The sequence below is a fragment of the Vollenhovia emeryi genome, unplaced genomic scaffold (assembly GCF_000949405.1).
Source record: "Vollenhovia emeryi isolate VEMERY1.0 unplaced genomic scaffold, V.emery_V1.0 DF939206.1, whole genome shotgun sequence".
NCBI classification, from domain to species: Eukaryota; Metazoa; Arthropoda; class Insecta; order Hymenoptera; family Formicidae; genus Vollenhovia; species Vollenhovia emeryi.
In genome coordinates, this window is record NW_011967160.1 from 158,925 (window position 1) to 179,825 (window position 20,901).

General features: G+C 39.5%; 2 protein-coding genes across 7 annotated transcripts in view; one reads left to right on the forward strand and one right to left on the reverse strand.

The window, feature by feature from the left end:
• LOC105561485 overlaps positions 1 to 9,351 on the forward strand; it is a 58,945-nt gene extending 49,594 nt beyond the window's left edge. For both annotated transcript variants that reach the window (XM_012011496.1, XM_012011497.1), the window contains exons 4-6: positions 3,357 to 3,648; positions 5,466 to 5,684; positions 5,924 to 9,351. In XM_012011496.1, the coding sequence (XP_011866886.1) occupies positions 3,357 to 3,648; positions 5,466 to 5,684; positions 5,924 to 8,380 (2,968 nt within the window). In that variant the 3' untranslated portion in view covers positions 8,381 to 9,351. The remainder of the gene's footprint in view (positions 1 to 3,356; positions 3,649 to 5,465; positions 5,685 to 5,923) is intronic.
• On the reverse strand, positions 9,261 to 20,788 carry LOC105561483 (sodium-independent sulfate anion transporter). Of its 5 annotated transcripts, XM_012011492.1 has the most exons (12): positions 20,533 to 20,788; positions 20,174 to 20,403; positions 17,982 to 18,043; positions 17,395 to 17,598; positions 12,642 to 12,863; positions 12,213 to 12,408; positions 11,713 to 11,933; positions 11,077 to 11,641; positions 10,780 to 11,006; positions 10,415 to 10,588; positions 9,891 to 10,053; positions 9,261 to 9,576 (listed from the first exon to the last, which is right to left on the reverse strand). In XM_012011492.1, exons 5-12 carry the CDS (start codon positions 12,846 to 12,848, stop codon positions 9,422 to 9,424), a joined length of 1,908 nt encoding a protein of 635 aa, XP_011866882.1. In that variant the 5' UTR covers positions 12,849 to 12,863; positions 17,395 to 17,598; positions 17,982 to 18,043; positions 20,174 to 20,403; positions 20,533 to 20,788; the 3' UTR covers positions 9,261 to 9,421. The 5 variants fall into 5 exon arrangements, with proteins under 5 accessions (XP_011866882.1, XP_011866881.1, XP_011866884.1 ...); XM_012011491.1 differs by lacking the exon at positions 17,982 to 18,043; XM_012011494.1 differs by lacking the exons at positions 17,982 to 18,043; positions 20,174 to 20,403 and having other exon boundaries at positions 20,632 to 20,788.
• Between the last annotated feature and the right edge of the window lie 113 nt (positions 20,789 to 20,901).

A 20,901-nucleotide genomic window follows, 5' to 3' on the forward strand; every position in this document is an offset into this window, starting at 1 on the left:
GTGACAGCCACGTGGTCGCATTTATTTTACTCTTTTACTGTCACTCTCATCGTCTCGCAGGCTTTCGTTTTCTCCGCATCTGCAAACGCGGTCGCCGTGGCATTTTTACGGCGCGGGCAACAAAGGCGGATCCTCTGTATTTCGTGCACGTACTGCGCCGTGGTATCGCGATACCTCGCGCATTATGCATAATACGCCGGTAACATAATGCATCCATTGTTAAGAGGGAAGAACCCGCGCTCCGTCTTCCTCTCCTCTCTTCGCCTTCCTTTGTCGTTAAACGCGAGAGACGTCGACCGCGGCGATATATAGGAGGCATTTAATACTCATTTGCATGTCCCCGTGTATTCGATTCACCGCATGTCACTCACGCACACGATATACACACGTGCTCGCGCTGTTTACAGCAATTTCCGTCCAGACAAAGCCCACTTCGAGTGACATTTTTTCGGCAAGTCGCGCCGTAACGCCGGATGCCTCGACGCGCCGCAACATTGTCTACTCCAGCATTCAAATCCCTCGCGCCGTCGAACTCTCCGGCGGCGCATGATACACTCGGTTCTTCGCGAAACCAACTTCTGTCTCGTGGTATCGTAATAATCAGCGATTACGCTCTTGTTCGAAAGCTAAAGAATCGTTACTCATGGGATGAGGTAACAGAGTTCTTCCCAGAATTGTTTTCCCGCGCGAAAATGTGCCAAGCGAAGATGCTAATTGAAGGGACGCAGTGTTACGAAAATTAAATAAAGATTGCCGATATCATCTCTCTCCTCACTAGAGCATCTCTACCGTAATACATACTTTGTCTCCTGAATATAAAATAAAATGATTCAAATTTAAGTGATTCATAATATCATTTAAACCATTCACATGGTTCGAAGTAATATTATACATTGAAAGAGGATACGAGACGAGTGGCTTGAGATGATGCCCATTTCTACCTTCAATGGATCATCAGCGACGAATCTCGCGGCTTCTTTTATTAGCCAAAAAACATGTCGATCAGCCGTAGCGGCTCTTAATTTACGGTTTATGTCATTTTCTTTCTCCCTTCCTCGTTCGCCGCTACGTGTTGGCGAATAACGGAATGTTGCGCAACGTTTCCGACGCTATAAATGGCACGCGAGGCAGAATGGTCCTTCTTTGGTCCTGAACGCGACGCTTGACAATGCAACGGGACGCTCGCGCTAAATTTGGTATAGCGTAAATCACGTAAAACGCCTAGCGATCGAATTTTTTACTCCCAGTGAACGTTTGCGCATTTTTTTTCTTGGTTTACAGCACGATACTCCTCAAAAAGATAAAAGGAATCACGCTAGCAAGAATTAGGATGCGTTTTATTTCCTTGGGAGAGAAAGACAATCTGCGATTTCTCGGCGATTGATGGCGATGTTCATCATGCGACTGTTTTCATTTTACTGTTAACGAAATTTTAGACTTTTTTGAAAAGAAGGTGTTTTGCAACGGCGACGAGAGGCCTATTCGCAGTGCCATCTCTTTTATTACGCCATCGCGTGTCTTCCAAGCACCGGCGATTAAGGAAATTAAACCGATCGGAGAGGAAGTGAAAAAAACACTAGCAATTACGATAGATTCGATGCGCATCGTTTCCACAAAATCGGAGGAAAAAAAAGGGCCGCGAGTACTCGCGCGCGTATGGACTTGTCACCGCGTGACAGGTATAACGTGTACTTTCCCGTCCTCACACCTGTTTACCTTAAGGCGTTTGCGGGTAATCGTAAAGGGGAGCCATCTCACGTTGCGTACTGTCCTGCTGAATCGCGAAGCCTTTCGCAAAAGGACACCGGGATCGATCGGAGAAACGCTAGCAAACCTCGACTTGACGACATTATATAAAGTTACATAAACATCGGATCGATGACGAATTTTGCGTGAAGTCGTCGAGTTTTGAAATGCCTTGATGAAATATTAACTGTTTGGTAAGAAAATTTGTTTCGTTCGATTTAAACGAGCGAGATGAGTCTTACCTCTCTGTAGCTTTATAGAGATATATAGAGAAGAGTCTTATTTTCCATATGTTTATATTAAATTATAGTACTTTGAAATAAATGACAATTCAAATAAATGATTCCATTTTTATCGAGCCGTGCGTGATGAAAAGCTATCCCGCGGCAGCTCGGGCAGTCTCTCTTGTAATGTCTTTGTTAATATATTCAGGATCGATGATGATCGATTCCTTCGTCCAATCACGAAGTCGCCCCCTTCGCTCTCGTGGTGACAATCTTAGAAAAAACTCGCTGAGCTGCACGCGCATAAACCGGATCGGTTTTCTTGCCGAGCGAGAAGCTCCGTAATTATGTAATTACCATCTTTTTTCTTTATATTTTAATATCTTCAACGCTTACGCGACGATTTTTATCTTCAGGATAAGAATGTTATTACAACCAGTATTCATTGGCGTAACTACTGGTACGTTTACGTTTAGACGAGAAATGTTAATCGTGAACTTCTAACATCTGAAATGAAATGCAATGGCTGAACCACACACGATTCGAAGTTTATAGAACGATCGAGTGGTCCGTAAACTTCCGTTTGTATATTTTTTTCTACAGTTTAGAAATTCTCACCTTGTCGTTACGAATCACATGACGTTTATTATTATAAGTCTTCGCAGTTACATTTCCTACATTTTCAGAGAAAATAGTGTAAATTGGACGTTGGAGAGAAAATGAGAAAAAAATTAAAAGTCCAAAAAGCTCAACTGTGGAGAATAAATTTTTAGATATGCGACAGCGTGGGAAGAATTTTCTAAATTGACAAACATTGGGTCTCCAAGTGTGTATGTCATCCATACAGGAAAGTTCCCTATTATGAGATAGGCTCCTAATATGAGACAGCAGGTTTCAACATCGAAATTCAATCAGAAATCTTTTTTCGCGACGATTACACGACCTAACAATGAATTTTCCACTAAACAGATTTCACTCCAAGGGCAATAAATTCATGATGGAACCAACAAATGATAGCTATTAATTTAAATAGTAGCAACCCCGCTATCTTATATTAGAAACTTATCTCGTAATAGGCGACTTTCCTCTACATTCTTTAGAATCAAACCATTCTTTTTATAATTTTTTTCAATTCCTATTCTTATTTTTAAAAAAGTAGTTATATACCTAGAATAAAAGTATTACACTAATAACAAGTAAAAACATGGATTACTCATAATATCTTCATTTTTTCTTTGCTTTCCATTTTACGCATAGTTACACAATCATGTGAAGTAGTAGTAGAAAAAAAAGCAGCATAAACGTTAAGAACACGGAGAGTCTATTACAATCACTATAATTGCAGAAGATGTAGATCTTTGTCACAGGTCTGCTTTTCGTTTTCAGCTTCGTGCAGGAGTTCGCCTCCCCGCCTGCGGATGGAATCACCCTGCTGCTGGAAACCCTGCGCGGCGTTCAACTAGCTCAGAGTTCACCGCCGAGTTCCGGGCAGACCGGACCTAGGATCGGCACCAGGAGGGCCGCCCTGGACGAGTTGGGCTGCGTGGAATGTCTGGCGGCGTGTGGCGAACGATGCGCCGATGCGCCGCGGCTATTAGTGCAGGCGCAACCCGGCCTCCTGGCTCTCGCGGTTTGTCTGACCAGCAGTCTGAACCGGTCCCGAGTTCTGGCTCTTCAGGTAACAATCGCCACTTCCGCTCGCGAAGTGTCGCGATACCGTTAGATAAAAAGAATCGGTTATAGAGCCACCGCGCGTGTCGCGCGAACGCCAGCACGCTGTCGCGCGAAACGTCGCGGAGGCTCTCCGTACCCTTCCACGCGATCGCAGATCCATTTCCCGAGCTGTTCAGTTTACACCCCCAAGTCCAATGAGTAATTGAAGTACATATTTTATTTAATACAATTATGTATATTTGATATTTTATTTTCAATATTCACGAAAATAAAGAACGCTGCTCGTCTCGAAATGCGGAGTGACGTCTATTTTGGTCCAGTAGACGTCACTATATCGTCTTTTAATCCTTACAATTAGATTCCTAACTGAGATAGATACTGGACTCCACTGGTCGAATGTTTTTATAAAATAAGAAAATTTATTATTTTTAATTAATGCTTAAAATATTAATTTTTAACATTATTTTGCTGGTATTTTTGAGTGTGCATAATAATAAAAAGCCTTATTAAATTAATTAACATTTTACAATTGTTATTAAAATTTTGCAAAAACATATTACATTTAAGAGTCAGACATCCAAGAGTTAATGTCATTCTCTGCTATTCGCGATCTTTACACTTCAATGCGAATTGCGGCTAAAGATATCAATGATAACAGTAACTCGATATACTTACGCAAAGACGATAAAATACATTTACGCGCCAAGGAAATAAAGAAGTTACCGTATAACACCAAGTGGCCAGTGGGTCACTCGTCCTGTGCAATAAGTTTAATGTACTCGGTCGTTCGGTCATTTCTTCCCCCCGAGTCATCAGGACGGGGTCTTAAACGCGTGTTTCGAGCACGGGACGATACGCTCGACGGGCGTCGACGCCGTTATTTCGAAGGTGTGCTCATCGATGAAACCAGTTTTTATCGCTTATCCACCGAATGTTATTCGATCGAGACCGCCGTTGGCTCCGTTTACAAACTTCATGCGCGGAGGACTCTCTAGAACTTCTTCTTTTTTTTATCTTCCTGGCCGTCGGGGTCGGGACGTGTACCTTGCGAGCGGATATTGCGCGATACGATCAGCGGTTCGTCCAGCTGAGGCGGACAATTATGACTTCCACGGCACGTGATTACGAATTCTGGTAACAAAGCTGCCCGGTAATAAATGTTTCATACAGAAACATGTATTAATATCAAAATGTCCGTATATGTTTTCTTTCTCTTGCATAATCTCGGTTTGCATGTAAAATGACAAGAAGAATGAAGAAATAATTAAGAATATAACTTTCGCATTGTTTCTTTTTTATAAGGCATGAAATTTGAGGAAATGAGAAAAAATTTCCCATATAATCACATCTAAATGTAATAATCGTGTGTAACATTATTATATATACAATAAATGAAATTCATAAGGCTCTGATGTGAAAGCACAAATACGAAGTAATGAAGGAGTAAGAGCCAAGACAGGATGTTAGTGTCTATTATTATATATAATTATATGTGAAATGTTGTATAATCTGATTACAATTTTATATTATGTAAAAAAACAATACAAAAGTTGTTTTTTAATTATTCTTTTTAGTATTCTTTCTAGATATATGTGGGTAGAAATTATATAATAGAAAACGTAAAACAATTTTACTGGATGCGCATATAATAAATATAATAAATCTGATGAGAATATTCGTTTTGATAGCGACAAAATAAGAAACAAGCAGATCCCTGCAAATACCTTGCGCATGAATTCTTCGATTTCAAATTCGCGAGTCCTCAATACTTTCTGCATTGCAGTTTATTTAACAGTGGAATACGTTTAATTGCTATTGCAGCTCCTGACAAAAGTGTGTCAAGCACCAGGTGGACACGCGGCTGTTTCGGAAGCGGTGTCGACTCTGCGACTCAAATACGGAGAAGGGGGGAGATTTCGATTTTTAGCTGGCGCTCTTTTAGCCCCGCGGGCGGCCATCGCGCTGAGGGTCGCGGGAGTTTCATTTCTGAATGCTTTTCTAAAGTCTGCACCGCGCACGCAAACCAAGCTATACATCCAGGTAAGAGGCACGGTGAAAATAGTGTGTCTAATCCTATTCGTATTCAGCGATTTTGTAAAAGTTCTTAGAAATAATCAAACGATGTTATAGATATCATAGAGAGCAATAATATGTTTAACAATATTTATGTCTTAATATAATTATGATCGTCAATAGGAAAAATATAAAATATGCTATTTTATAAGACTCGCATTTATTAGTTTCTTATATCGACACGCAAACATTTCGCTTTCTTTTAGGCTGAGGCCTGCGAAGCTGGCTTAGAGCCGCAGGTACTTCAGGAATGGCTGAGAGAATTCGACGGACGCGAAGAGGACGCATTAACCGATTTACTGCACAAGGAAGTTCAGAAGTGGACACACAACTGCGTCGACGTGGACGCTCTGCAGCGCAGGGTGACGCGCGCGGAGGAGACCTGCAGAATGCTCAGCAAGAAGGTATCGCTTCTGCAGATGCAGCTCGAGAAACGGAACGACCGCAATGTGGAAGAGCAACGGGACAAGTCCGCGTCGACGATCCTCATCGCCGCTAAAAGTCCGAAAGTATCCTCGCACGCGGAGGACGAAGGTATCAGCTCCTCGGAGAGATCCAGCAGCCCCGAGGACACGAAGCACCAGGCGAGGACCAATCGGCAAAAAGCCTCACCTGTGCAAAGCAACGATCAAGAGACGACGATAGACGACGTGATCGAGGAGCTGCGGATCATAGTGAAGGATGCCGAGGAAGAATTCAGCGACAAGACTCAGGAGCTAAACCGTCGTGCTAATAACGATCACGAGATCACCCGCAACGAACAGAAATCGGATAAAAACGACTTGTACCGCTCGAATTCCAAAGTATCGTTAAATAACTCCGAGAGTTATGTATACGACAAGGTATCCAAGGTGGACCAGTACGCGGAATTGAAGATGCTGAAATCTAACGCGGGCCCGAATGCGTTTCAAAGTCCGATGAAGGGCGAGCAGGTGACCTACTTCGGCAACGATCAAGACTACAGCACGGACTCGGATGGCACGAAGAGATCGAGCCCCGGCGGGCCGCGCAAAACGTCCAAATCGTCGATGGAGGGCAGCGTCAAGATCGTCGTGAAGGGACCTGACGTGGAGGAGGCAATAGTGCCGGCTATTCTACATCCGCAGCCGCCACGAAGGGCACCGCCGTGCCTGTCGGCCATCCTGGCCGCCAGGCACTGTGACTTCGCCGACCCCACGGAGATGTACAACTCCCACGACGAGGAGGTCGAGGAGGAGACCCTGGGTGACGGCAGCGATTCGTTGCTGAGTGCCTCGAAGCTCAAGTATAACAGCAAACATCAGATCTACGACGGACAGATGAGGAGCGGTGAGGATCACTTGCAGAAGCAGACCAAGAGCGACGTTGTACTGATAGGCCCGAGTCGTATCGACGTTAAGCTAGGAAAGAGTCTCGACGATCTGCGTCACTTCGGGGATAACGACGCGAAAAGCCGAAAAACGTTGAGAAGCTACGAGGTATCGAAGTCGAAGATGATCGCGGATGTCAGACCGATCGGCAGGCAGATCGACGTCTACAGGCAGTTCGATTCTGTTACCAAGGGATTCGAGACGTCCTCCGGACGATCGGCCGATCAGCGGACGATTCATCGGCACAGCTCCAAGTACAGGAGCGAGATAGAAAAGAGGAAGTACCTACGTCGCTCGGCTAGTCACGATTATCTCGAATCGAACATGTCCAGCCCGCAGTCGAGACGGTCAGGGAGTAGAGTGGAGTGTCGCATCAGGAAGTTCGAGAGCCTAAACTCCTTCGACGAGCACCGCAGCTTGCAGAATTATGAGAGATCGAACGAGTCGGAGAATCACGGTAAACAGGAGCAGCACCTGGATCCTTCCAGATTTAAGATGCGCCGATCGGAATCCTTCCATCACATCTCCCTTCACGGATCGAAGAGGGATCAATGCTCGTCGAAGGGGGACAGCGACAGCGGTCTCTTCTATATCACGGACTTCAATCTGAAGCCCGTTGTCACGAGACGACCGAGATCGATCGACGCGCCCAAGTCTCCCAGTCTGATAACGAAATCGCTGGACAGGATTGACGAGGGTCTAGATTCGATGGTCGACATTGTTATTACGCAAGAGCAGAATCAGTGGAACAAGGGGGACAAGCGTCAGTCGAAGGCGGTCAAGTCCCGCGACGAGAAGCAGCTGAGATCGAGGGCGGTCAGACTAGAAGACTTCTGTGGCAATTCCTCGGACTTGGATCATCAGGGGCGGCGGGATAATCTCGTTTCTAGAAGCAACCAGCTGAAGAATGACGAACTGTATCACGTTAACAACAAGCAATTGAAAAGCGACGAATTTTACGACGAGCAAAGAACTCGTGAATGGAATTATCATAATGAGTTGAATTATGCGAAGAGCAAGGGCGAAACTAGCTCGGAAGACTCGCCGGTGATATTGTCCAAAAGTGGTATACGGCACAATTCCTTTTGTCAGAAGGATAAGGTCGGCAATAAGTTCTCTAGCAGACCGAACGACTCGGGGATTTTTGCTGGACGAACGTACGACACATTTGGCCTCGGAAAGAGTCGTTTTAACGCTGGCAAGTATTCGGGAAATCAGCAAATTAAAGAAAATCCAATTAGTCGAAGAAACACGACGTCTTCGTTGATTGGGAAACGTGGGAAAGTGACAGACGTTGTCTCTGGTCTTTATTGAACGCGTGTAAAGGATGAATTTTATATGGGGGCCCTAAAGAATCGGTGGAAATTATTCGAGCAGTCTTCATTTTCACGTATATAGAAAATGATTAAATGACTACTCTTGTTTAATTCATTTAAAAATAATTAAATCAATAATTAAATCAACATTACGCGTTTTGGGATTAAATAATAACAGAAAGAGTTCTATCTTTAAAATTATTTTATAAAAGTATTCCAGATATATTAGAGTATTATATATACCATTTAAAATTAATGCAAAGAAACCAATTATTTTACTCTTGTTTTAAATTAGATTCTACGCCAAATTTATACGAAAAAGTATAAATCTAATATACCGCCCGACAACAAAGTAAAACTACGTAAGTATGAGAATTTGTGATTTCCATTACGTATGAGAGAGCACAAAGAGAGAGATGCGGGTGCATTTTATCGATCGATACACGAGTACATTATTTCTTATTAGATATAAATCGAATAGATGACAAGAATGAGATTTTTCAGTGCAATATTTTTGAGTATTATTACTCTCTACGTTACATTTGTAACAATTATTACATTTACATCGAATATACACAACGAATACACGTTCTTTTTATAACATAAAATAATTCTTCTGGTGATGGACTCTTGTGTACCTTCACTACATTGTGTGATACGGTTTTTTGTTAACAACGATTATATATATGCAACAGTAGTGCAAGTGCCAACTAAGATTGTACTTTTCTATGTATTACTATGTACATATGAATATGAAGACGAGATTGAAATAATGCTTAATATACATTAGGAAAGTAAACATTAGGTCAAGCAGCAGGATTATTTATAACTTCTAAATTGCAAAATTATTTTTTGCACTAAGAAATAAGAATAAAACCTTCTCATGTTAAGAAATAACTTTATTTCTACGTCGCTTTTAATTTATTGTTTCGTGTGCTTAATATCATTTAAATAAAGATTGTAACTATGTAACATTCTGTTTAATAAAACTTCTTGTTTTTTTATTAATATATAAAAGTCAAATATAAGAAATTTAACTTCAACTGGCAGTCGCGTGTAAAAGTGTACTTGTGACTTCACTGAGTTCATGGCAGGAACCACGCGCATTTCTGTGAATCATCTCCGAATTATGTAATGTTAAAGACGCATGTAATTTGTCATGTGTTGGCTCAAGAAGTGATTGCGAAGATTTGTCTGAAAATAGAACAATGCATACATTTTTCTTAGACATAGAAATATTCTTAAAATTTTAATATTATGATATTGATAAATTATAATTATTTATAAAACGTAACATCTCATTTGAGAATTTAATTTCTGATTAATTATTACAAAAATCGTAAAACATTAGGCGACCTTTTTTATGTAGTTTAATTCTATCTACCATGAAAGATATTACGCTTATTGCTAGAAATCTTATATTTACAAATCAAAATAATCTTGGCACCTTTCGTAAACAATTATCACACTTCATATTATAATACTACTGTAGTGTATAATTCGATTACCTTGAATTGTCGATAATAAGTAAGAGAGCTCTTCCTGAGTTGAAACGTACTGAAATTCATCGCCGCAGGCACCTTTCAAAACAGTAACCACATCCGATCTTGGGTTGTAGAAATACAATCCCTGTTTTCGACTACTAAATTCATTGATCAATGTTTTCATACCCTAAATTGAGGAAGAAGCAATAATTGAATTCAGCACGATTTACATTTTAATGATATTATTTTAACACATTTGCTACTATTTGTCTTTATGACACATTTAATTTTTATGTTAATATCGCATGTATATGTATATAACAGCCAGCTGTTCATTCTATGAAAATAATGGTCTCGTTGGTATCAGATAATATGAAAAATATTATATTATAGTTACATGTGTGGTCTGAGATTCTGATTATGTATATCGAGTAATTATTAATCGAAATATGACAGAGAGATATAACGTAGTCTGTAAGAGTGGACAAAATCTAATGTGGCAGCGAATGTGTCGAACATATTCAATTCTCTAGAAAAATATATATTACCTTAGCAGCCGTAAAGTCTGCCCCTAAAATGTATCTACAATCAACAACGACCGGTACTTGACTAGATCCTTGCTTTATACCAGCATTACCAACTGACTGCTTTATAAAGTCGACAGCTGGGAAATATAAACTGTTTCCTGGAGTAACCAACAGATATTCTGCACCACAATCGGTCTATAACAAAAGTAATTTCATCGAAACATAATATTTAGGCGGATAACAGAAAAATCATACCATTTTGGAAAAGACTGAATTCAACGTCAAGTTCTACATTCCTCTGTTCACAGTTCTACAGTTAACAATGTAGAATAGCGAGGAAGAAAAAGAGAATAGAGATTCTTTCGCTTGAGTTTTTTGCTACCTACCGTGTACTTGTCGACGTGAACTGTAGGTCTTGCAGAAGGATACAACAGGAACATCAAATTTATGCCGACCCCTAATAAAATACCATATTCCACACCGATGATGAGGCAAAACAAAAACGTAACAAACATCGGTACGAGATCTTTTTTGCTCGATTTCCACATCAGTTTCACAACCTCGTATTCGATCATGTATATTACCGCGCAAATGATTACGGCCGATAATGAAGCTGAAAAAAAATAATTACACCAAATTGGTACTCTTCGTATGTTGTTGCGCGCGTTAAAATGCCTCGCTACCTTTCGGGATGTAATAGAAGTATGGTGTAAGTAGACTGAGGGCCAGCAAAATTAGAATTCCGGTGTACAGTCCACCCATTGGAGTTTTCACGCCGCTGGCGTGATTCACTGCTGATCTACTGAACGATCCTGTAACTGGCATAGAACTCGCGCAAGACCCGAGAACGTTGCAGATCCCAAGCGTCAGGAGTTCTTGGGAAGCGTCGACTTTGCCCTCGTTCATGAAGGCCTTAGCTATGGCTACGTTGCCGAGCACAGCTATTATCGGCACCAATATTATGGAAGTACCCAATTCGGAGCACATTTGCGTGAAGGTAAAAGTCTGATTATTTATCTGCGTGGAAAAAGGTGGCAGACCGAACGGTGGAAGACCTGATCTCACTGGACCCGTCAGAATGAACGGAGCTCCAGACTCGGACGAGTCATACTTGTAAGCAATGGCGGAGCAAGTGACAACGATAATGGCATTCCGCGCCGTGGAGATCAGCCATATCGCTTTCGCGAATATACGCTGATAATTCGTCGACTTCTTGCCGATGGCATGCAACTTGACGTCTTTCATTTTCTGTAAATTACGACGTATTGATATTATCAAGAGGACATATCAGATACAATACGAATGTAAAGGTTTATTACCCTAAACAACAGTAGAATTGCGATACAAGAGATACTCATCCCAGCATCCCATGGACTCGTGTCACCGATATTTTGAAAGACTTTAATCAAAGTATCCAGAAATCCTTGGGATGAGATTTTTAATCCCAACAATCCTTTCAATTGCGAAGCAACGATTATGACGGACGTTGCTGAGGTGAAGCCCACAGTGACTGGTATCGAGATAAAGTCTATAAGTACACCTAGAAAATTGTATCTTCACGTTAAGCTCAAGTAAATAAACCATGCCGAAGTATGTAACAAGGACATGTGCAAAACTAGTTGAAAGTATGATGGTTTTACTCGGAAATCTTAAAACCTGCAGTAACTCTCGCGCATAGACTGCGTACCCCGCGTAAGTCTTACCTTGCGCATTTCTGAATGGAAATACTTTTTTTATCACTTGAAATTTTTTACTTTCTATCGCATATCCTATGCTCACTTAAAATAAAGCATTTTCTTATTCGTTTGAGTCAGCATACCTAAACGTAAGCATGCCATTAGTAATTGCAGGCAACCGGATAAGAATGCTAGAAGTATGGCGAAATCAGCATTTCTTCCTCGCACATAGTCGTGAGTCATTAGTGCCATGAGCGCGGTAGGGCCGATTGTAATATCTTTACAGGAGCCAAATATCACGTAAACTATCGCACCCATAAATGCCGAGTAAAGACCATACTGGAAACAGAACATGATATTAATGATACACTCTCAATCTGTATTGGAGATGAACGTCGACAGTCAATATTCAATGATCCGCAGCCTCATTTCTTTTCAAATGTAAATGTACGCAATTGTCAATGACAGGAAATATGTAGCTTGTGCAAGCTTGTCATTTATCATTGATGATCCCATCTAACTCTGTGGAGTAAGGAGTCGATGTTTCATTTGTAAGATTGCATTATGTATACCTGCGGTTCCAATCCAGCCAATGTTGCATACGCGAGTCCCTGTGGCATAACGGTAAGACCGACTGTTATGCCGGCTATGACATCGCTGAGGAACTTTTCCGAGTTATATTTCGGTAACCACGCTAAGATCGGCACGCGTCTCGATGCTACCTTGCGCAGCCGATCGGTATAGGTCTTTTTCTTCCAGCGATCAGCTTCAACAGCCATCCTGGATTAAGCCAGCTTCATGCACAAAAGCGACGAACAAATAAGTATGTAAATCTTTCGGCGTGTTTACAAGAGCATACAATATTCTACATTTTTAATATAAATATTGCATTTATAAATGTAATGAAAAATTACTTTCTAATCGATTAGATAATTAACTGCTATTTCAACGATAAATTTTTGCGGATATTATACAAAAGTATCGTATTTAAAAAGACCTGTCTGCGTTTCATCGTACACTATTATTAACTGTACACAATGAAACGTAATTTTCAATCAGAAACCAAAAAGGGATATTAGTTATTTAAAATTCACAATATAATATTTATATAAATTTTATAATTTTAATAATTACTAATGTAAATAAGTGCAAAAATGGACAGATGAAGACGGGAATCTTGATCGGCTGTTGCGATCTTATTAACACTTTTGCAAAATGCATATTTTCAGCATAAAGAATTCAACGATCAATTATTTAAAAACGCATTTATCGTACTTTATGTATGACTAAAGATACATATATATATATTTACAAATTTTTCAAAATATATTTCACAACTTACTATAGCACTACTTGAGTGAGAATACATGTATGTATGTAATGATATAATGTATGTTATTATCGAAAAGATAAAATGCACAATAATGGTTGCACTCTTATCAAATAGAGTATATAGAGGCACAAAAGCGCAAGGTCTTTACAATACATAGGATGCGCAAAAATGCATTATAATAAAAAAAAATTTACGAGACACAAAATTATCAAATTCAGGAAAGGAACACTATAAAACTTATATTAATTTTATCGTATTAAATTAATTTATGTAGAAAATTTTAAAGTCGATTTTCTTCTTACGTAATATTGAATCTATATTGAATTATAAATGATTAAAAATGTGTTTCCTAAAGATTTAAATAGAAATTCAACGAATGGGCAGAGTTACCGACCGTTAAAGAGGTCAGCGAACGCATAAAAAACAAAACGCAAGAAAATGAAACGCAAATGGATATGCAAGAAAGACTCAATTAAATATATGGCCCCCTTTTTGCCTACTACGGACATCACGAACTGTCAATCATCAATTCTTATTTTATGTTAACTCACCATTCTGTCTACAATACACTGTGCGAATTGCAAAACATTTGTTGTAGGCATAAAAAAATTATTGAAAATTTTATTTAGCACTTTGCATTTTTATGATAGATTAATTTTGAAAATAAAAGTGACGCATCGCAATTGGACAAAACGATATAGTTTTCGCGGATCGAAGAGATAATGAGCGGATAGCAAATCCAAAATATTGAAATTGAACGTTTAACGCAAGAAAATAATTGAGATCGTAAACTGTAATAATTGGCTCAGAAAGAGTATTTCGAAGAAACGAAAAGATTAATTTATGACCCTGATAGCCAATAAAGCAGTACGTAATCTTATATTTAAAAAAACTCAATCTGTGAATTTGCAGATTTTCCTTTTTCAATTGACGGAAGTAATAAACTCAATCGCCGATAATTTAATTACTGATAAAACAACTGCCTTCAAGTTTAATGTGCTTATTTGAAGTATTTTTTCTACACGGAGTGGATTCGAAAAAATTTGTACGCGAGTTGTAGACTTTTGAAACGGACGCCGTTTAAAAGATACAGTTTTTTTAAATGATTCTAATATTTTCCATAGGTAAATTAATTAAGTTTTTGATGCCACGTGACTTGTACTTCTTCCATCAGCGAGACAAATCTTTTTTTTAAATGTGACACTATCGTGTAACAAAAGAGTAGTTTATTTTAGGACTTACAAAAATATAGACAGATAGTAGCCTAAAACAGTGTAAAACTTTATATGTAAAAGTTTGAAATCGGTAATAAAATTCTAATGTCACAAATATTGTCTATATTTTTGCGTAAGATAAACTACATTTGATGTGCAAGTAATCATACATGATATGGAATTATATTTTCCTCGTTCATTAAAAATCGTTACATTTTCTATTCTAAGTTTTGAACTAAAACATATTATCGCCCGATGTTTTAAGATTGTAAAATCTTAGAAGAAATTTGGCGAAAGGAATTAGAAAAAACTGATATTTTCAATAACAGTAAAAATTGCATGTTATTTAAAAATCTGTCTGGCCGTACGTAAAGTACAATAAATGGTTTGCAAATAATTAACTATCGAGTTATCTTAAACCACATATGTTTATTTCTGCCAATGTAGATTAACTTTAATCTCGGCTTAATTTGTTTTATCTTTTTCTAATTTTTTGAACTACCAGAAGATAAAAAGTAAGTTAAACTGAGATTAAAGTGAATCTACATCGGCAAAAATGAACGTTCAGAAGCTGACACTTTAGGAAATTGTGATTATGAAATCTGCACAAACTAAAAGAACTCGCCGTCTCGGAAATGATTGTAGTTTTAAAACTTCACATAAATACGGGTCTCAATATCCTGTAAGACTATCAAAAACTTGGAAAATAATTAAAAATACCCGCTTTTATTATGCTTATAAAAAGAATAAAACTGTCATTAAAACATTACAAAAAATAATAAAAAATTTTATTCAAGTTACACAGATCTTAAACAGGATAACTTTTTATTCGAGAAACTCTATTTTCAGCTTCTGTTATTTAAGAGCATAATTGAATGTATACACCTAAATCAAACACTGTACGTTTATTTAAGTTTCATTATCTAACGAATGGTTTTAAATGGATGGATAAAAATATGTAAACATATACGCAACGATTAATTCTTCCTGATTTCTCTGAATGAGTCAACGACGCTATCTGGATCGTGTATTAATACATATTGCTATTCGCGTATTACGTGTTTATTAATCGTCGAAACGTAACTCGGCGCGAACGCGAGATTACGTCGCGCCTTGTAGAGATACGATTAAATTTACCATAGACGAAAAACGTGGAACCGCGACCACCAACAATAAATCAATCGACGACGGAGAACGGAGTGCGTACTTTCACTGGGAGAGAAACGGGTTTCACTGAACGTGTGTGTTTGCCTTTGTTTTTTTCTTCTCCGCGAAGTCACTCTAATTCATAGAAGCTGCACGTGCTACTTTACGTCGCTAAATTTACTATCGCGCTGATATGCACGGCAAAGCTTTCTCGCGCTTACAAATTCCAGCGCACTGTAGACTGAAAGTACGCGTGTTCCGTCGTGCTCCTTATATACCCGGATAACGAGCCGAACTTACATCGGTTGGGGAAAAGTCGCTGTTAACCTTCGCACTTTTTATACAGGAATCATGAAAAATACGTTAATTGATACGCTTACGCGTGTCACAGACAGACATTTGTTAGGATCCGTTCACAGATTTTAGCGTCGTCGATTCTTTTAATCACCAAATTGCATTAAAAAATATACATAAAGTTGTATACATATATAAAAAAATATATGTTCTTTTAGCTTGTACAGATTTCATAATCACAATTTCCTAAAGTGTTTCAGCTTCTAAACGTCCATTTCTGCCGATGTAGATTCACTTTAATCTCATTGTCAGTTTAACTTACTTTTTATCTTCTTGTGGTTCAAACAATGAGAAAAAATATAATTGTACACAAAGATTTGCATATTCGCAATTGCGAATTTTGTCCGTGATCTGTTTGTCCAAACTTCCCGATACTAGTCTACGATGATACTTCAGTGGAAAAATTTCAAAATATTTTTCTATCACGGACTTGTAAAAAAAATTATGACACTAATAAAATTACATACTATTCTTCTATCGAAAATATATTAAGTAAGCCATAGAACTCTTAGGGCAAACAATTAAGTTAAAAAGTAAAAAGATGAAGTAAAAATAGTATATTTTACACAGAATGTTAATATACTAGAATTTTTATTTCCAATCGTTTTTAAAAAGCTCTAGCGAAAAAACGTAACACTACGTTTTTAGTCGTGAATATGTTTAATACTAGTATATTAAATTTATGTTAATATATTGAACATACATGCCACACAGATATTAATGTAGTATACGTATAACATATATGTTAGAAACATTCAACACACACATACACGACAGATCGTGTTTGATCGAAGAGGAGCCGAATAAAGATCGAAATTAGTTTTCAGTGCATATAAAATTAGGACAATACAATCGTGATACCGCGCGGACATCTGCGTCTGCAGATTCGTATTGGCTCTGACTTGATTCGTTACGGTCTAAAAAAAAGACACTAAATCAATTGTTACTCGTTGAATTTATTTATTGTATCCGAATGTATTTATCGCGATGTAAAATTCAAGTTTCGACCAGTCATAGATAAAATCTATAAATTAGCGGCTCCCCACGTGGCTTTCATTTTACAAGAGTTTTGGAAGGAGTTTCAAGGCTGACCGGGTTAACCACTGACTATCGGGCTGTGCATGCGAGACTTTCCAGATAACAAAAAACTTATGCAGATCGCGCCGCTTAATGAACACCAGTGCTACAGCCTTCGAAGTTTCCACGTCGATTGATTATGCGATTAAACGCGCGTAGGAAAAATCTCACACACGCGTCTTCGCGCACATAATATTTTACCTGAATCGAATCTCGCTCCCTGATTAGAGGCCGCGGCGTTCGGGCATGCAGGCGTCTCTTAACGTTCCTCGTGGAGCGCCGTTTATCCGTGCGAGGCCCATTGAATTGCGCGGTGTCCGCCGGAATTGTCTGAATGGGAAAAGGGGCGCCGATCTATTCGAAAGCGAATACAACCTTGACCCGCCTCCGTGTACGCCGAATCCTCTAGAATATAATGTACGAATAATGTTTTTCCTCCCACTCGCGTCTCGTTTTCTAGCAAAGAAGAAGCACCGCATCCTCCGACGAGAGACAACATGTAATCTAATCGCGGTGCCGCTGCGAGAGGAGCCTCCTCGTTCCATAGTCGCGTGCCGGCTATTTATCGCCGGCGATTCAATTCAAGGCGTTTACGCATCGCAATTGCCGGGCATTTAGTCCATTAGCTCGAAGGACACGTGTTCGATCTCGCATACCGAGACTGTCGCCGACCGCCTGAAGATCAACCCTTGATCCCTAACGCCAGTGAAGGGAGGAGACTTTGCCCACTGTTCGTCGGAGAATATTTATATCGCTCCTTCGCGCGATCAATCGGAGAAACATTTTACCTCTTGCTCCTTTGCGGGATTTAAGCCTGGTCTACAACGTGCTCCTTGCGTCTAGAAACATTCTATTTTACAGAAACAAATGAAAACGATTAATAAAACTCACAAGGCCCATATCTAATGAACACAAAGATTATACAGGACTGAAGGCCAAGGCAGGGTGTTAGTGTCTAAATAATTTATTTTAAATTTGTTGCGAAAAATATTACCTCAGCCAGGGTTTGAATCTGGACCTCCCTACTCACTAGGCAAGCGTCTCACCAATTCGACCACCGAGGCATGTGGTAATATTTTTCGCAATAAATTTGAAATAAATCGCTAAATTTTAACGTGGTCCTTTTAAGATCTAAATCAATTTGAAACGTGAAAGCCATTTAGGACCTGGGTGGAGGTGGCTAATTAAATTACTAAGTGAATCCATATACCGTCTTTTCCCAACCTGTCCTGCGCGCCGTTAAATACCGGACATATAACACAGGTTTTTCGTTGGGTGGAATCGTCAGTGAATATAGACGGTATATGGGATTCACTTAGTAATTTAATTGGCCACCTCCACCTGCGTCAGACTTTTACGTTTCGAATTTATTTAAAATAAATTATTTAGACACTAACATCCTGGCCTGCAGTCCTATATATTCCTTGTGCTGAAATGAAAATGCTTAAATACATAAAACATTTGTCGACAATGTACGATTGTATAATGTACAATTTATCAACTTGCAAACATTTTTTAAACGTATTTAGATATCGGCTACAAAATAGACGCAAAGAGCACGTTGTAGATCAGGCTTTAAGATTCCGAGAAAGAAACGTCTGTCTTAGAAAAATATAACGCCTTTGGATATGTAAAAAATGTAATAGTCAAGTAAGCCGTTTCTTCTTTAAAGACTCTAAAGTATAGTTAACAGAATAGTAAATACAGTTAACGAAGCAATACGTGGTCACTTGTAGTACGAGAACTATGCCTGTAACTATTTGCACTGAGATATAAAAGCATCAATCAAGAGACAAACAACTAGCACGTAGATAAGCAAACGTACCAGTTATTTCACTTTCCATTGGGAAAAATATAAATTTTCTTTACTTCGAGTACGCATCACTATTCCGGAAATTATCACACGAAAGTGCGGTTTGCGTCGGGATAAGATGCGCTTCTCTCAACGGCACAGTAACGAGCGACAGTCCGATGCGAGATTAACGACTGGAATGTTACAGGACAGTCCCCTATTATGAGATAGCTCTCCAATACGAGATAACGGGTTTTCAACATCCAATTTTATATTTCCCCTACTAAATTGTTTCAATCCTGATTGGGATAATTTTCGCAACAAATTCTTTAAAGGTAACGTAAAGGACGCTCATTAGCGTCAGAAAGTTAAGGTATTAATTGAACTTGCAACGAAAAACCGCGTTCCAAAATCGATAATCGGCGCGATTGCGCGATTTGGATGGAAAATAAAAATGTAAATTCGCACAAAACTACGAATTTACGTTACAAAGATCCGCGAGTGGCATATCTTTATTTACCCATGGGAATCACTTGGGTCAAAGTTTCACTTATTAACGCGTATCGTTTCAATATTTACGAATTTTAATTGAGAGCGTAGCGAGTGCTCTTTTATCGCGCCGAACCCTTGTACAAATTTTGAATCGACACGTCTCGACGATATCCTATCATATCTGCAGCACAATATTGACGCTAGCCGGTCTCCCCAAACGAAGTGCTTCACCAAACACTTGTGTCACGATCTGCGCGTACTCTTATCGCTCGGCAAAAATTTAAATAAATTAAGATAAACGATTTAATACGACTTCATTATGCTCCAAGTGAGGTATTCCTAAAATGAGGCGCTTGATGACTTTGCGCACCAAAGCTGACACACGGTGCGACCGTCGACAGGCTGCTGAGACCAAAAATGGCCTAGTCATTTTGTGGGCAGAATGAGGTAAATCAAACACTGCACCGTGGAAGTAACCCGTTGTTTTCATTAGCGCACGATGCGGAAGTAACATACGTACGTGTACTTGGAAAGGCAGATGTTATAAATGAGGAATCGCCCAATTTGAGGGATCGAATACTTTTCGAAACGACGACCACCCGTGCTCGCGCAATAATCGAAAGGCGGCTTTGAACGCTATTAGGTCGAGGTGTTTTTAAAGCCGTCGGCATAGTTTTCTGGCGTCAATAACGGTACCTTCGAAGGAACGTTTTTCATGGAAATGGCTGCCCATGCCAAGATCCTCTGAACCTACATCGCCGTGTGCCAATCAGTCGAGTTTTCAGCTTTTCGCAAGGTTCATTCTGACAAGTTCATAAAGGTACATCCCTCTTGCGCCTTGTGTCGACGATAACAAATGAAATTTAATTTATCTCACTCGTCACGAAATAACCATTTGGTTTCAGCAACTCTCCAGCCGCCTGCTTCTGTCGTTTAATCAGAAACTCGTGTAAGCAATTGGAAAAATGGTTAATGTGGCCATTTAATCGTATGTTTACAATATTCCGCATGATGGAAACTATGTAATTTATTCCGTTTAATCTTTAGAGACTTACGAGAGGATGGTTTGCTGCGAGTCTCGTCGAAGTACGTTACAATAATCCGAATACGTTTACGTCTAGCGTGCATATAAGATGTAACAAAGTTATGCATACGAGAATCTTTTAAAAAGTCCCACTGAGAGAACTGCACACAGTTCTACCGTGAAAAAATTGGTCCAGGGTGCGGTAACGATCGACGCGCACTGATATTTGTGCCTCGACCGGCATCTGTCACGGCGTCTACAATTGTCAACGATGAATCACGTTGCCAACTACAAGAAGCGATACCAACTAATGGCTGGTGCAGTCTGTATCTACGTCACGAGGGCATCGTCCTGCTTGATCACCGGTCTGTTCTTTAAAGGTCTCTGTCGACCAATGACG

Bases quoted from the DNA above. Each gene is read 5' to 3' on its own strand.
- LOC105561483 (XM_012011494.1), bottom strand. From the start codon at position 12,848: ATGGCTGTTGAAGCTGATCGCTGGAAGAAAAAGACCTATACCGATCGG. The intron at 11,934-12,212 runs GTATGCTGACTC...ACAATTTTCTAG, and splicing joins AATGGCATGCTTACGTTTAG to GTGTACTTATAGACTTTATC. The intron at 11,642-11,712 runs GTAATAAACCTT...CGTAATTTACAG, and splicing joins CAATTCTACTGTTGTTTAGG to AAAATGAAAGACGTCAAGTT.